General features: G+C 29.1%; 3 protein-coding genes and 1 pseudogene across 6 annotated transcripts in view; 2 read left to right on the top strand and 2 right to left on the bottom strand.

Moving 5' to 3' along the window:
• Positions 1–16,300, top strand: part of LOC113365921 (calcium-binding protein E63-1-like) — a 397,148-nt gene that overhangs the window by 10,818 nt on the left and 370,030 nt on the right. Inside the window, exon 1 of one of the 3 annotated variants that reach the window (XM_026607463.1) lies at positions 13,797–13,890. The exons of 1 other annotated variant lie outside the window; for it this stretch is intronic. In XM_026607463.1, coding sequence (XP_026463248.1) covers positions 13,804–13,890 — 87 coding nt within the window. In that variant the 5' untranslated portion in view covers positions 13,797–13,803. Of the gene's footprint in view, positions 1–13,796; positions 13,918–16,300 lie in introns of those variants that run through there. One more of the 3 variants, XM_026607464.1, reaches the window with a different exon arrangement.
• Positions 3,866–10,715, bottom strand: LOC113367002 (annotated as a pseudogene).
• LOC113365927 (60S ribosomal protein L27-like) lies at positions 10,993–12,764 on the top strand. Of its 2 annotated transcripts, none has more exons than XM_026607473.1 (3): positions 10,993–11,080; positions 11,463–11,687; positions 12,533–12,764. In XM_026607473.1, the coding sequence occupies exons 2-3, from the start codon at positions 11,469–11,471 to the stop codon at positions 12,719–12,721; spliced, it is 408 nt and encodes a 135-aa protein (XP_026463258.1). In that variant the 5' UTR covers positions 10,993–11,080; positions 11,463–11,468; the 3' UTR covers positions 12,722–12,764. The 2 variants fall into 2 exon arrangements, with proteins under 2 accessions (XP_026463258.1, XP_026463259.1); XM_026607474.1 differs by lacking the exon at positions 10,993–11,080 and adding an exon at positions 11,132–11,148.
• Positions 14,043–16,264, bottom strand: LOC113365920 (dynactin subunit 2-like). The gene is made up of 7 exons (XM_026607462.1): positions 16,158–16,264; positions 15,439–15,789; positions 15,196–15,299; positions 14,995–15,120; positions 14,688–14,922; positions 14,346–14,448; positions 14,043–14,270 (listed from the first exon to the last, which is right to left on the bottom strand). Exons 1-7 carry the CDS (start codon positions 16,191–16,193, stop codon positions 14,089–14,091), a joined length of 1,137 nt encoding a protein of 378 aa, XP_026463247.1. The 5' UTR covers positions 16,194–16,264; the 3' UTR covers positions 14,043–14,088.

Below are 16,300 nucleotides of genomic sequence, written 5' to 3'. Positions count from 1 at the left end.
TATATATATATATATATATAAACTATCAAGTTTTGTCGACGTTGACACATATTTGAAAAATTTTGCAGCCAAATTGTCGAATTAAAAAAAACGTTAAAATAGAAAAATTTATTATTCTATTAAACGTTTCGACACTTAATGTGTGTCATCATTCACTAATCTAAAAATATATATTACATAGATATCAATAGTTGATATTAAATATAAAAATATAAATTTTTAAATATTTATATCGTAAGAGACAAATTGAATGTATTAATTTGTTGAGTTTTCAAGTAAAATTTTTAACGCATATTAAAAATATTGTCCATAGTTTAGTAAAAGATGCAAGTAAAGTATATATTTCATGAATGATATTGAAAAACTATATTATAAATTACATATCCAAATCTCGTTTCGGCGCCCCCTAAGGGGTGCACCCGCATTTTTTGCATGCATTGTATTCAAGGTAGAACCGGCCCTGGTTATATATATATATATATATATATATATAAGAAAATATATATAATAAAATAGGAAAAAACGCATCATTGAAGCACATGCCAATGATTTTCCACGTGTGTATTGAGACTTTATAAAAAGTGTCATTAAATTTTATGTTAATACAGTTAATGTATCATTACAGTTTGTACCAATAATTAGAAAAACTATAGTTTTTAATCACTACTTACTAATTTAAGGAGGTATTCTGGTCTAAAATTAAAAAAAAAAAAAAATGTTTTATTTTTATATATTTTGAAAATTCTACTATTCAAGATTGTAAGCAAAAGGATATTTGAAAAATCACAATATTTTTGGGGATAAGTGTATGACTACAATAACCTCCTCTGTTTTCTTTCTCCGAAGAAATTTTCCTACGCGTTTTTCTCGAAACTGCCTTTTTCGATACGATACCCACGATTTCTCAATTTCTACTGAACCGATTTATCAAAAATATTCACTTAGTCTTTTTTATTGTTTGTTTGAACTATTTTCAAAAAAATCGAGATTATCAAAATAGTATAAAAAATTATTTTTTCAGACAGGCGCAATTTTGTGACAAATCATTTTTTACTTGTCTGCAATTTGCACAATTACTGTCTTTGTAAAATATAATTTTTTTTTTCTCTATACTATTTGGAGGTCTGGAATCATGGGTATAATAGAGTCTGGTGCCAAAATTTTGAGGCACCTCTCATCTTATTTTTATTTTTTAATTATTTGTTTAGAGATTCTCGAAGCATTAGAAGAAATTGTAAAAAAGGTACAGCAAAAAAATTTTTGCCTTTTTAAGGCCCTTGAAAAAACACAAAAAAATCATGCCTATAGACTAGAAGTTTAGTCTAGAACATAAACTTAAATTGCAATATTTTGTTACCACTTTGTAGAAATTAACACTTGCCTAATTCCCAATATATTTCATTAAAAACATCTAATTACTACAATATAATAAAATAACAGTATTTACAAAATCTTAAATTAGTATACAAGATAAGCACTTACCTTCATGAAAATGTATACATTTTTTCTATTTACTGCGAACACATAAACACGAAGGTAACTAATCGCGCACTACAGTCACTTTTTTAACCAATTACACTTCACATTTTACATGTTTCTTAAGTTTTGTTTTAAATGTCGAAAATCTTTAACGGTCAATACACCAAGATATAAATTAACTATTACAACACATATACCATATTTTAAAATTTCAATATACTACCACTTTCCGAAATAATATTGCTCTTCGGTGGAGACACGTTCCTCCGATTACCACCGTAACGTAAATAAACAAAGCGCGCAGCAAAAACCGGTACCGCACTCGAGAGCGGCGGCAAATATATAACCGCTCGGGAAGTAAAACAGACACCATGCGGGAACAATATGCATTACGCGGATCTCCCTCCAAGAGAACAGGCTTTAGGAGACTGCGCAGATAATAGTATTGTAATATTTACAATTACACTGGTTTATGTTGACGAATGTTTCTTGATTTTAAATTTGATGCACAAGTTGGTAACATGATATTTTGAGACCTAATTTTTAATGAAAAGCTTAAGAACAATGAAAGAAACAAAAGAACAATAAATTCACCAGCATATATTGAAAATAAAGATTGATTATGGTTACAACTTCATTTTTAACGAATAAGTGTTGTAATAATGTTAATAAATTAACATTAAAATAGTTAATTAATATTAATGTTCAAATAATCTTTATAACAGACTTGATTTTAAATTTGATTTGCTTGTTTGAAACATCAAATTTTTCTTTGTGTATTCTTTTATGGGCACTTATTAAAGTATTTTATAATTTTATGTTGTAAAACTAAATATTATCATCTTTATAAAAAGATTATTTAATTAAGGTGACCATACGCACCGGTTTGGCCAGGACAGTACCGCATCTCCACCGTATGTTCCGGGTTTCTCTAAAAGCAATATTTGACCCGAATTTAAATCTCTTGTCCCGGATTGTCCCGTGTTTTCAAAAAGTATATATTTAAATTGATCTTCAGAAATACTTGATAATAAAATTACAACTACCCTTAGAATATCTGAAAGTGATATATATTATGTTACAAGATGAGCCAGCTTATATGAATCAATACTTTGTGCATAGATAAACAAGTATTGACTTTATGAAAGACGAAATTATGCCAAATACATAATTTCATAAATACATTAATCAATTCAAATTTTTATTTTCAATTTCACAAAAATTAACAAAAATTATGAAAACGAACAATAGCTAATTTTTTTAAGTTAATTATGAAGAAATTTAATAAAAATTATACAAAGCTCAAAAACTAAAAAACATAGATCAAATAAAATATAATATAACGTAATAGGTAAAATTTGGCTCGTATGGATTAAAAATAAACTTATTTACTTAGCAACCACATTACTCCGAATTAGAATGATGCGATGGGTGCTATCTATGAAATCCAATTGTATCTGAAACTATAAATCGAAAATATGTAACCAAATAAAATATGGTTAAATATAATAACGTCTAGAATAGAGAACTATACTGTTGTGCCTTCTGACAACCATTTAAGTATAAAATTAGATGTAACTAGCATTTTGCCTTAAGGCAAGTTGCATAAACTTTCCGATACGTATACATTATAATCAAATTAATCGATGGGAAATAAGATTCAGTTATTTAGGTAAAACGTTCAACTGTTTACTTCGAAAATAAAATTTTCGCTTTCACTAAAAAATGACCAATACAATTTCCAATTAATGTTTTTCAAACATATTAATGATATCTGTAATTGTGTAAATTAAATTAATTTGTTTAACATATACACTTAGTTAAAAATGTTTTTTGTTGAAGTGTGGTTACCTGTAATATGACCATACGTCTCGGATTGGCCGGGACAATTCCGATTTTCCGCCTTGCGTCCCATCTTTTTCTAAAAGCAATATTTGTCCCGGTTTTAGGTGTTTTGTCCCGGATTGTCCCGGATTTTTAAAAATGCTTTTGATGGACAATATTTTTTTAAAATATATTTTAACTTGAAAATTTGAACCGAAAAATGTGCATTTAAGTTTTCAGTTCACCAACACCCCTCCCAACCCCTCCTCTCTCACAAATATATATTATATTACAATTATTTATATAATATAATATAATATTATAAATTTATAATTATATATATAATATATAAATATATTATTTTATATTACAATATTCATGCAAAAAATATGGTCACCGTATACCTGTAATCAGTAGTTCCTACGAAACACAAAACCATGACAAAACCTATATCATATTTCTTCGGCATAGATTCTGATTAGAATCACTTAGCATACGGCGAAATTGTAAACTTTGACGATTTCTTATAAATCAACCGCTTATCGTAGGCCTATAAATTTACTTAATCTGGAGAATGTGGAGGGTTCAGTACTAAAGTAAGGAGCAGTTTCTTTCACCAAAAGTGTATGGCAAACATCACACACACGAGACGGTCGACTGTTTGGACCATTTTAACAACATGCGTCAAGCAAACTGAGCAAAATATTTGTCCACAATGTCGACAGTGTTGCTAGAAAGTCAATCAAAACATTAATCATACCTAATTTATAGGTGAACAGAGAATCAAATAGATGCTTACCTCCTTCGAGTCACATTAAATCCATGCTACAAGTTGGACATTCTTCAACATCTTCATCATGTTGCCACCTAACTTGCGTGTCCTCAGCACGAATTTTTTCTAACTCTACTTGTAAAGATTGGGACAACCTTACGAAGTCTTTTTGTACTGCTTCACTATTGTCTAACTCTTGCGTAAAGAGGCAACTCTCTGCCTAAGATCGTGGACTATAAGTTCCAATTGTTCTAAAATAAATAAATACAAATAAATAAATAAATAAATGAATATATATATATATATTATATTATATATATACAATATAAAAGATAGAAAAGAAAGAAAAAATCATTGTGGGCATGTTTTTTAAAATATCTTAAAACATGAGTTATGGCTCAGAATTACAGGTTTCAAAAGCTCAGATTTATATAATATTATTAAAAAGTAAAATCTTACATTTTGTTTTGAACACTCTTCAATTGTTCTACCGAAATGTTCCATTTTCTCCCGATTAGCACTAAAACTCTTCGTTCTTGTTCATGTTGATGAATTTGCCTCCTGATATAAAAATTTAAATCAACCATAACACAATGTAATTATAGCTAAATTATATTTCGACATACTTCAAATTATTATTTTCTTGAACTAAACTATTTTCTAATGTTTCACGCTGCTGTTGTTCATAACCATTTGGTCCCTCAGTAGTAACAGAATTTCACATTTAACAGTTTGTTCTTTCTCAGCATATGTTTCTGCTGCTACTTTTGCAGCAATAATTCTTCATGTGACCTAAGTAGGAGTTCTTGCAAATCCTTAGGTAGTAAACAGTTATTAGAGAAAAAACACGTTTTTTAATTAATTTTAATATTTATTTAAAAGAAGTTTGTACCTCCACTTTATCTGGTAATTAATCATTTCACTCTGCAGTTTCTGAGAATGTGCATGGTGCTTTCCAAGAAGGTTTTCATTTTCAGCCTTTAATCTATGATTTGATGTTTTCAAATGTATATCATGTCAAATTACATGTACATAAATATAAAAAATATTATTACACTCACTTCATCATATACAAAGCACTTGTTTCGCTGCTGAGTTAGACTAGATAATTGCTCCATAATCTGGCTACAAAATTGAGGAAATCGTAATTTAATTCAGCTAATTCCTTTTCAGTCGCAACAGTTCTGCTACAAAGTTCTTCTACCTAAAATTAGTAAAACTACATGGTAAAACAAATATTACAACGCTAAAGTAATGGACAGAAATATGTTCAATACCTGTGATTTATATTGATCTTTTGATGTTCCCATTCGCTTGCATTTCGCTCCGCAACTGAATTCTCGTTTATTTTTCATTTGCCCGCTCAGTATTTTGTTCAGAAAATGATAATTTATTTTCTAAAGATAATACTGACTGTTGAGCACGTACTACTGAGCTTCATAGTTGCTGCACATATCACAGACTGAAAAGAGAGGTAAATTACAAAATCTAATAATTTTAATATTTTTTTTAATAATAATTTTATCATTATATATATATATATATATATATATATATATATATAGTGGTACCCCAAATACAAGTGACCCGACATATGAGTGTTTCGAGATACGAGCCGCTAAAAGAGCGATTCGTTGCTGCGACTTACGAGCAAAAATCGAGCTGCAAACTTTGAGTGAGTAAATAATATCATGAATGAACAAAAAAAATAAATAAATAAGTTATTAAATAGTGAATTTATTTTCATAGTTATATAAAAACTTAGAAAAAATCACAAAGCTGAATAAAATATTGGCATTTCAATGTATTTATGTGGAAAAATTGCTTTGGGATACAAGCAATTCAACATACAAGTGTAGTTACGAAACAAATTATACTGCTATATATATAAAGGGTACATATATAAATATTATCATCAGTGGCGGATCCAGCTTCGGCGTCAGGGGGGGGTCATAATTGAAAAGTTTTTAAAGTCCTCAATGAGTATGTAACAAATTTAATATAATATATATATATTATATATATATATATATATATATTAGAAAGAGCGGGGCGTAAAGATTCGCGGGTAAAAAGGTCCACTACCGATATCTCAAAAACAAGTAAAGTTAAGAATTTCTTAACAATATTTGAAAGTAGAGGGAAAAATGTACAACCAGCCATCACCCTGATTCTTACGACGTTAAAAAAGCATTTTTACAAGAGATAAATTAATAAATCTTTATTCCAACTCTGCTGGAGAATATTTTGGACAAAATATCGAATCAAGGTTATATACAGAGTTATCTCTGTAAAAATGTGTATCTATAAAATTCATATTTTTCATTGGTTGAATAATGTAGCTATTATTTCGTTAAATCCCTTTAAAATTAAAAATAGTAAATTGGATTGTTTGTCCTCTCGCCGATTTTACCCCGCCTATGGGGTAAGAAAAGACCAAGTGACATTTTTTTTAAAAACAGCAAAAAAACACATTTATGTGATGAATTAGCTGTAAGTTGTACTAAAACATAGTCAGACGATTTTTTGTTTGATATGTCTGATTGGTTGTTATGTTTTTCGTTTAGTTTTCACAATATAATTGCTCAAAGTTAAATTAGACCCGCCTAACCCTATATATGTGTATTTTTATAAAAATAATCTGCGTCTTTGACGTGTGTCAAAATTTGATCTTTCCTCGACGTTTTCTCGTCTGAACCGATGTTAAAATTTAAAAACTATAAAATGGAACTGAATAAGCGCTTGCGTTGATTAGTTTTTGAGACGATTGGTCGATCCGTTTCTTTACTATTGACAGAAAAGTGCAGAAATTATCGTCCATGTTTTTGTCAAAAATTTTTAATCGTTTTTGCTTAAACTATTCGATTGATATCATTTGGAAATAAATGGTTTCTGGCGAAGATCGGTCAAGTCGTTTCTTTTTCATAATAGATTGCTATTTTTTGGCGATTTAAGCAAAACTTTGCATGGCGATAGAGAGTTTCTGCTCTAAATGAACGTACTAAACTATATTAAGGCCTGCGACAAGTGGTTTACTTATGATAATTAAAGTTTGGATTATTTGGCCGCGTTTTTAAAAAATTCACCGTGTGTTTGTATTCGGCTTCTTCGTATTGTATGTGTTTGTTTTCCATCAATGTGTAATATTCAAACCATTTTTAAAAAACAAAAAAATAATTACTAATTTGAAAATAAAAACAATTTGCAATGTTTCTCACTTCAAAATGGTTTACAGCGATTAGGAATACTTCTCTAAATCAGTCATTATTAACTTCCCATAGGGTAGTTATAGTAATAGGCCGAAAATCTAACGTTTTGAAGGTTTCTGAACACTTTGCCATACTTCAGAAAAAATGGATGTGTGAGTGTGTTTTGTATGTCCGCATTCTTTCGTCCACGTTTTCGGGGGTATGGTTTAACCGATTTGAATGGTTCAAAAAACATTCGATTCTTATTGTTAGGGAGATGTGCTGATTAGTTTTTGGCAAAGACAGGTCCAGCAGTTACGGAGATACGGAGTAAAGAGTGCAGAAAACACAAATCTAAATAACATGAGTTTTGTAATGATTGTGAGATGAGGTGATTAGTTTTTGGCAAAGGCAGGTCCGGCAATTTCGAAGATACTGAGCCAAATATGCAAAAAATGGCAGTTTTAGAGAGAACTGAGCGACCGGTTTGAATGATTCAAAAAACTTTCTGCTTGTTTTGACAAAATAATTGCTTTTCAAAAAAAATTTTAAAATTTTTTTTTTGTATATAGAAAATAATTTAGATTTAATTTTAATTCTGACTAAAGTTTAAAACTTATATACTATAAATAAATAGTTTTAACTTTGCAATTCAGTTTATATAGTTCTTATAAATATTAGACCCTGTTAAAATATTTATAATAATCTATTTGAAAACATTTAATATTCCTCGAACATTTCGTTACGGTACGGGAAGTTCCAGCAATTTGCCTTAAGGCACGATGCCAAACACCACTAGTTAACTTCCCGTAGGGCAAGTTATAGTAATCGCAAAAAAATCGAAAATGAAAATTTTCATAATCTTCACGTTTCAGAGGTTTCTGAACATTTTGGCATACCTTAGAAAAAATGGATGTATGTGTGTGTGTGTGTGTGTATGTATGTATGTATGTGCGTGTGTGTATGTGCGGATACAAATTTTCGTCGACGATTTCGGGAACACGGATCAACCGATTTGAATAATTCAAAAAACATTCGATTCGTATTGATAAGGAGACGTGCTGATTAGTTTTGGCGAAAGCAGGTCTAGCCGTTCCGAAGATACGGGGCAAAAAGTGCCAAAAACGGTACCTCCGTTTTTAAGAGAACGGAGCGTCCGATTTGAATAATTCAAAAAAACATTTACTTGTATTGACAAGATATAGAATTGATCAAATTTTCATAAAGGCAGGTCTAGCGGTTTCGGAGATCTAATGAAAAAAGTAAAAATTCCGGGTACTTTTTGAACAGACCTCGTATATATATATATATATATATACTCCAACTTACAAGTGATCTGACATAAGAGTGTTTCGAGATACGAGCCGCCAAAGGAGCGATTCGTTGCTACGACATATGAGCAAAATTTACGATACAAACTTTGAGCGAGTAAGTAATAACATGAATGAACAAGAAAAAACAATAATTAAAATGATAAATAGTTAATTTATTGTTATTGTTATGAAAAACTTAACAAAAACCGAAATCTTAAAAAAATAAGAAATGAATGAAACCCATTTCAATGTATTTATATGAGAAACTTTGCTTTGAGATACGAGCAATTCAACATACAAGCATAGATAGAAAAAATTAAATTGGTATGTTAGGATATATATATATATATATATATATATATATGTATATGTAAATGTGTATATTATATATTACCATTATGTGATGAATGTACACTGGAATTTAATAAAGAAGTGTCTTCTAAATTTTCTCCATTTGAAGACAATCTATTACTACTTTTTTCTTGATTGTACATTTGTAATTGTTCATCTGCTGATCTCAATTTTTGTTTTAAAGCTTTAATTTCTTCTTCTAAAGGAACCACTAATGAGCGCAGTACTTCAGCATCTTCTTGAGCCTAAATTAATGATTTTATATTAACCTTGGTGAAACATGTGCTTTATTATACAATAATGTGTGAAAACTTACATGTCTTATGCCTTTTTTTGTTTCATCATTGCTATCTATAGAATCTGCACCAAGTTTTCTTGCTAATGTTTTAGTCATTGCTGACAAAACGACAGCCGGAGCTAAACTTGCACTTTCCTATTACATAAGAAATGTAATTATTTCAATTGTGTGTAATCTGTACAGATCACATGCATAAACATTGAAAAATATAAAATAAATTATTTAAAACTTACTTGTTCTTTTGCTCGAAGTTGTTTGTTCTCAGTTTGTAGTTTTTCAACTACAGCCATTAATCGAGAAATTTCACTATCAAATAATGACCTAGAACTGCTATTTTCTTCAATTGTCTCTACAAAATATAAATTGCATCATAATTGTTAATAATATCTTTTATTGTCTGACTAACAAATTCAAAGTATATGTAATGTTGTATAGCATAATTCTATTACTGTGAGCTATAAAAAGGTTATATGAAAATTTCTAAATTGGAAATGATAGAAAAATTATTAATTAACTACTTATCATTTATGAAAGAAATTAAATATATACCATGAACAAGCTGCTGTAATGTAGCGATTTCTTCCTGAGCTTTAGATTGTTGTTCTTTTAAATCCGTTTCCATTTGATAACCTGTTGCAACTAATTGGCTTTTAGCCTCGTCCAATTCTTGTGTTAATTTTTGTAATTCAGATAATAATGTAGAATTTTCTTTTTTCAATTGCATTACTTCACCTGAAATATTAAAAGTTGAATAATATAACTAACTCATTCTTACACATTATTTTTTGTAGTATTTTAAATCAATAAAAGCAAATATAATGATCTACAAGAAATTAACTACTCATTTAATATGAAAATAATGTTTTTATAATCTTAGTGCTTTATATTAGCTTATGTTTTAATGATATCAGAATTTGAACTCGTATTCATAATCTATAGAAATGTAAACCATAAAGATATACAAATTAATGATTGAATTGTGTTTATCAAAAATTAAATATAAGATTTGGCTCAGAATCAGAATATGAATACTGCAAAAATCAAATTGACTTTTTAACAATTATTACAATTTTTTATGAAAAATTAGATTTATTACAATTATATAAACATTAGACCGATTCGATTACACTTGTATTTTCAATTCATATATTTGTAATTAGGTATGGCAACTTGAAAGCCATTGAAATCAACCATAAAATTTGCAACTAAATTAAAACTGATGAAAAATTAAAATATACTAAATTATTAGTTTACAACCTTCTGTTTTGTTTACCTTCTTTCTGTAGAAATAAATCTTTCATTTTTGCTCTTTGCCCATCAAATGAATTTCTCTCTTGTATTTTTTCAGTTTCTAGTAATGTGATTCTTGCAGCAAGTGATGTAATTTTTGTTTGTAAATCTAAATATAAACAATAGATGTTTAATCATCAATTTATGAATTGAAAGCATGTAATTTGATAGTTATCGCACCATTGTTCATTGATTCAATGCTGTTTCCATTTTGATTATTTAATATAAACTATTTTCTATATTGATATAATTTTATTTACACATAACAAATATTAAAGCTTATACTGTAATCTTTCTGGCGATAAGAATTACAATTCTAAGAATTATGAATTAGAACTAACTTGTCTAACTTCATCTTTTAAGCTTAAGTCAAACAACTGTCAAAATGACAGCACTCTGATCCATGCTCAAGTATCAAACGCATTGCCAACATGCAGAAGAAAAAAATGGTTTTGATGTTCTATGCCTAATTCAGTCCTTCGCGTAGTTTCTACTCTTGACATAGATTTTCTATGTCGCTGTGAGGGGAAATAAATAGTTTCTTTTCCGGTAGGACGTTTTAGATGTGAGTACATATTTTTCCTCAATAAACTGAATTCTAAAAACATATAATCTAAAATAAATAATATCGACGTGAGTGACGAATTGTGTTCAAAATTGTGATAATATTTATATTGTCCTTATTCTTTTTGAAACCTATTTTGTTTATTATCTGTGCAAATTATTATTTGGCAACTGATAGTTATATATTTCATATACCATCTAGGTTTGCGTAGCCTTTTCTAAATTCTCGTGTAGTTACATATAAATATTATATAAATCAAAATCTTTAGGTAAGAGTGTTCGATAACAATTTCATCTTGGCATGTCATATTTTAGGTTATAGATGTTAACTTTTCAGTTCTACGGTATCAAAGTAAACTAAAGTTTTCGTGCTTTGTTTTTAGATCAAAATGGGGAAGATTATGAAATCTGGTAAAGTGGTGCTCGTATTGAGCGGGCGCTATGCTGGTCGCAAAGCCATCGTCATCCAAAACTTTGATGATGGTACCTCAGAAAAACAATACGGCCACGCACTTGTAGCTGGTATTGATAGGTACCCAAGGAAAGTACACAAGAGAATGGGCAAGGCTAAGCTCCACAAGCGATCAAAGATAAAGCCTTTCATTAAGGTTAGTAAATAATATACATTTCATTTGACTTGATGTAAACTATAACAACCCGTTTGCTTAAGCTTCACGCTGTGCTGAATTTCTTTGTACATAGTTTACAATAAGGTTATTAATTTTTATATACCTATCTTATGCGATATTACTATATTTCATAAATTGTTTATGCTGTTAATTAATTAGGAGTACTTACATGATAAAATTATTTAATGAGATCATTGTTTCCCAAGAAAACGCACTAGACTCAAAGTATAACAACCCGTAGACAGAATATAATCAAATTGTTTGTATGTTATTATACTCTTTTAAACATAAATATAGATCATTTTATCAAGTTGCGGATAAAATTTAATTTGAAGATATTTTGTATATTTGCATTATGGATGATGATTTACAAAGTTTTATAGTGCTGAAAAGAATTGCTGGGCAATTGTCTGTTATTTTGTGCATTGTTTTATACTTTTGTAATTGTGAAGCGGCTTGGAAGATTTCTTTGCATTACATAATTTATTTACATAAATAAATGGATAAGGCGGGTATGGATATTGAAGTAATAGATTCTGCTTCATGTTTTGAATGGGACTTCTTTTTAACTAATTATTTCTAAGCATCTAAATGGTTCAATAACTTTGATAACCTCAATTTGTGACACTATAAAATTTGCTAGCTTTGGATAAACTTGATTCTTTAAAGTGGACTAGGAGTAGTTTTATGGATTCCTGTTCTCAGTAAAGCCTGCTGATTTTTATCATTAAAATCAAATAGAAACTTTTACATTGTCATTTACTGGCATGACTCGGATTAAGTTCCAATTGAGCACTGTTGAAATGATTAATGAATTTCTGCAGGTTTTAAACTACAACCACTTGATGCCAACTAGGTACACCGTTGACCTATCATTAGAGCACAAACCAACCGTCAAGGATTTGAAGGACCCCATGAAGAGGAAGAAGGCTCGTTTCCAAACCCGTGTTAAATTCGAGGAACGTTACAAGAGTGGAAAAAACAAATGGTTTTTCCAAAAGTTGAGGTTCTAGATTTAATTTACAAAAGTTCATAATAAAATGTTATAAACTTAAATGTGGCTGTATTAATCAAATTTTCCTCTGTATCCATTTTTTAATTCCAAAACTTGCAGGAGTGTTGTGGTTTAATACTAAATTTTAATTGAGTAGTTAACTTGAAACGATTTGCCTGCTCATGTTTTTGAACACATTAATGGACATAATAATGTACATGCTAATTAAAATGTGTGTCCAAACTTTATTCTTACTGGAGTAAAAATAAATTAACTTACAGAATTACAGTAATTCAATTAAACTATTACAAAATGCACTTCATATGATACTATAGCACATAGCTTACTATTGTCCATGGAAATAGAAATGATTCTTTAATGCTTAACGACTGATTATCTTCAATCACTTTTTCAAAATTTGAATAAAACACTTCAATAATCTTATAGTTGATTCAAGAAAATCACTTAGAATTAGAAGTGGAAATACAGATGAATTAATTTTGCAAAGGATTATGAAGTTTGAAATTGTTTATTAATTTTTATTTCCCAACTTATGTGCTCTGCTTCTGAATGTGAACCTCTAGAAAGGGAGTCAAATGAATTGGATTTAGCGTACTGTGATATATTTGTTAATTTTTAATGAACTTGTTTATTTTTCTATGGAACAACCTACTTCTTGTTTTTGTGTACCACAGAAAGCTATCAGATTATGGAAATTATTACATTCAAAATAGAAGTAAGTGAAGTCAAGAAGTACAGACAAAAAATGAAAGAAAAATTAGCCATATGTATTGTAAAAGAGATTTTAAAATCAATTATGTTTATCTTCTCTAAACCGAAACCTTCTCTAAAGCTATGAATAAACAGCTCATGTAAGAATGAAATATATTGATAGACTATTTATCAAATAATAATGGAGAACAACAGTTTTTGTATACATGAAATACAAACCTGAATGCATACTGAATAACTATTTTTCAAATTTGAATTTGTTGCCAATCTTCATTTTTAAAGAAGTGAAATGTTTAGTATTGCCCTCTAGAATTACTTGAAATATCTTTTCTACTTTAATGTAAAGTAGTACTGAAAAAAATTAGTATTATGCTAGATCTTGTGAAGCTAACAGTTTATAAAATTTTTGTGTTTTTGTGCTTTTTGTTCTCATCAATCCTCAACATAATGTCACTTGTAAGTAACTCCACTCATACATTAGAGGTAATAAACAAAACTACTTAACAAATTTAATTTATAAATATATTAAAGCGAATTAGATATAATGAAGCACCAATAATGCATACAACAAAGTTTTATAAATAAGTGAAGCAAAATAATATTGTCTTAGTAATAAATAGTAATAGTATTAAAAACAGGCAGATTATTATAAAATTATTTTTTTGAAATCTTGTTCAATCGTTCATCCAACTTTGCAATTTCTGTATTTATATTTTGTAAGGACGAAGCAAAAACTTCTTGAACACCTTGTAGAAGTGCTTTGTTGTTTTGCACACCTGTTGTAATAGTTTTTTGTAGTGTTTCTAGTTCTGCTAGGGACTTCGTAAAGTTACTTGCTGAAAGGAAATTTTACATTAGCAAATCAGTTGTTCAATCAAATTTTATTTGTTTGGCATTTGTAATTATTTTACCTTCTTTGTGCAATTCAGTCAGAGCTTGCATTCTTTCTAAAAGATCTGGAACTAACTGATAAATGTCTTCTGATTTTTTAATATGATCATACAACTCAATTATCTGAAAGTAATATTTAGATAAATAAAATTTATACTAGATAAAGAACCACAAGATAAGTGCTCCCAGAAAATGTTGGAATTTTAATTCTCTGCATTTAATATTGTTAGTTTTTTTATTTTATTCCTTCTAGAAACACTATTGGATACTTTCTTAGTTAAGTGGAAAATGTATTTCAATTTTTTTATCTAGTTTTATTTTTTTATCATTAATTCATCTTGTTTCATTATAATTTTTATTACCTTCTGATCCTTTTCTGCAGCTTGAGCCCCTCCTTGTTGAGTTATTATAGAATCCATTTTTGAGCCAATAAAACCTAATCTCATATCTATTTGGTCTAATTGGGGAGATTGCAGCATTGAAACTCGTGAACTCAGAACTTGAGCAGCCTCCATTAAAGTATTTCGTCCGGTTGCCAGCATCAAACGCGATAAACGTTCTGGTGTTACTCCCACTTTACTTTCTAGTTCATGTAATCTAATGGATAAAAATAAGTGCTTGAAATATGTTTAACAGGGAGTGCTGTATGAATTATGAATAATATGTTACCTTTGCATTAAGTCTGCAATTTTAGTTGAAATCATCAAAGTACTTTCCTTTTTTGACTTGCTACTTGTCTCAGGAGTTTTGTTTGCTTCATTTAGTTGAAGTTGTTTAATCTGTTCATTGAGTTTGCTGAAAGGAATAAGTTGAAATGTATTCTTTGGATAAAAATGAAACTTATGTAAATATGTTTTGTATTTAAATTACTTTAAATTAGTTATCTGCTTTGGATTTGTGTCTTCTTGGAGCTGCAAACTTTCAATTAATTTTTGAGAAGCTGCAACGTGGGCGACCATGTCTTCATAAGTTCCCTTTGAAAGTAATAAAAAAATATTTTTTAAATGAAACAAAAACTCAAGAAATATTTGGTACAAGAAATAATGAGTACGCGAGAATTAAAATCCCACAATTGTCTTTAGAAACATTTTCTTTGTCCAATTTAATATTTACCTTATTCACATCTTTTTCATTTTGCTGCAAAACAGTTAACTCTTCAAAAAGTTCACGAGTTTCACACTGCAGCCTATGAAACTTTTGAAAAGGAGTCTCCTTCTCTCCCTCTGCGGCAAGTTCCCATTCCCCAGATCTTGCATCATAACCAGTTCTAATTCGTTTACTGAGCCGATCAGAAAAATCTACATTACCAGTGAGATATTTTCCTCTGAATTTAGAAAAGGCATCTTTTGCTGAAATATGAAGCCTTTCAATGCATTCATTTTCTGGGTCTTCATCATATAAGTTTTCTGATTGGTCTACCTCTGGTAAATCACTTGTTTCGTAAACATCAGGTTGATCGTAAGCCTGGGGGGTAAAGACATTGAAATAATATCACAAATAAATCATCATTTCAGAAAATTCACATCCAAGGCTTTTTTGATAGGGACTTATTTTCATTTTGATTATTATTTGTAAATCTTTTCTAAAGAATTATTTGCTATAAATATGAAAACTTTAGGAGTGAGAAATTAGTCACCTTAGGCACATTATTTTTATAACTGTACGCATTTGTAACTAAACAAAATTGATTAAATTATTTATGAACAATGTTAGGATATCCTATCCTAGAAATTGTTGATATAATAATTGTTAAAAACAAAACAATTGTTATAATTCTGTCATAAAATAGGTTACGCCCAGAAATATCTTTTATAAAATGCCAATAAACTTACAATTCCTGGTAAATCTGCATATTTCGGATTAACCATTGCAAACCAAGGACTATTAGATTGTTTTCAAATTTATTTATAAAACTGCAGAAAACAGGAATAAATTTGACGTTTCAAAAAGTCTTATTAGAAATTTGGAAATGGTA

Source organism: Ctenocephalides felis, unplaced genomic scaffold (assembly GCF_003426905.1).
Source record: "Ctenocephalides felis isolate EL2017-DRISC unplaced genomic scaffold, ASM342690v1 CF-g0.4_SCAFFOLD_01170, whole genome shotgun sequence".
In the NCBI taxonomy this organism is placed as follows: Eukaryota; Metazoa; Arthropoda; class Insecta; order Siphonaptera; family Pulicidae; genus Ctenocephalides; species Ctenocephalides felis.
The sequence above is the reverse complement of the archived record's forward strand: the minus strand, read 5'-3'. Positions and strand labels throughout refer to the sequence as shown.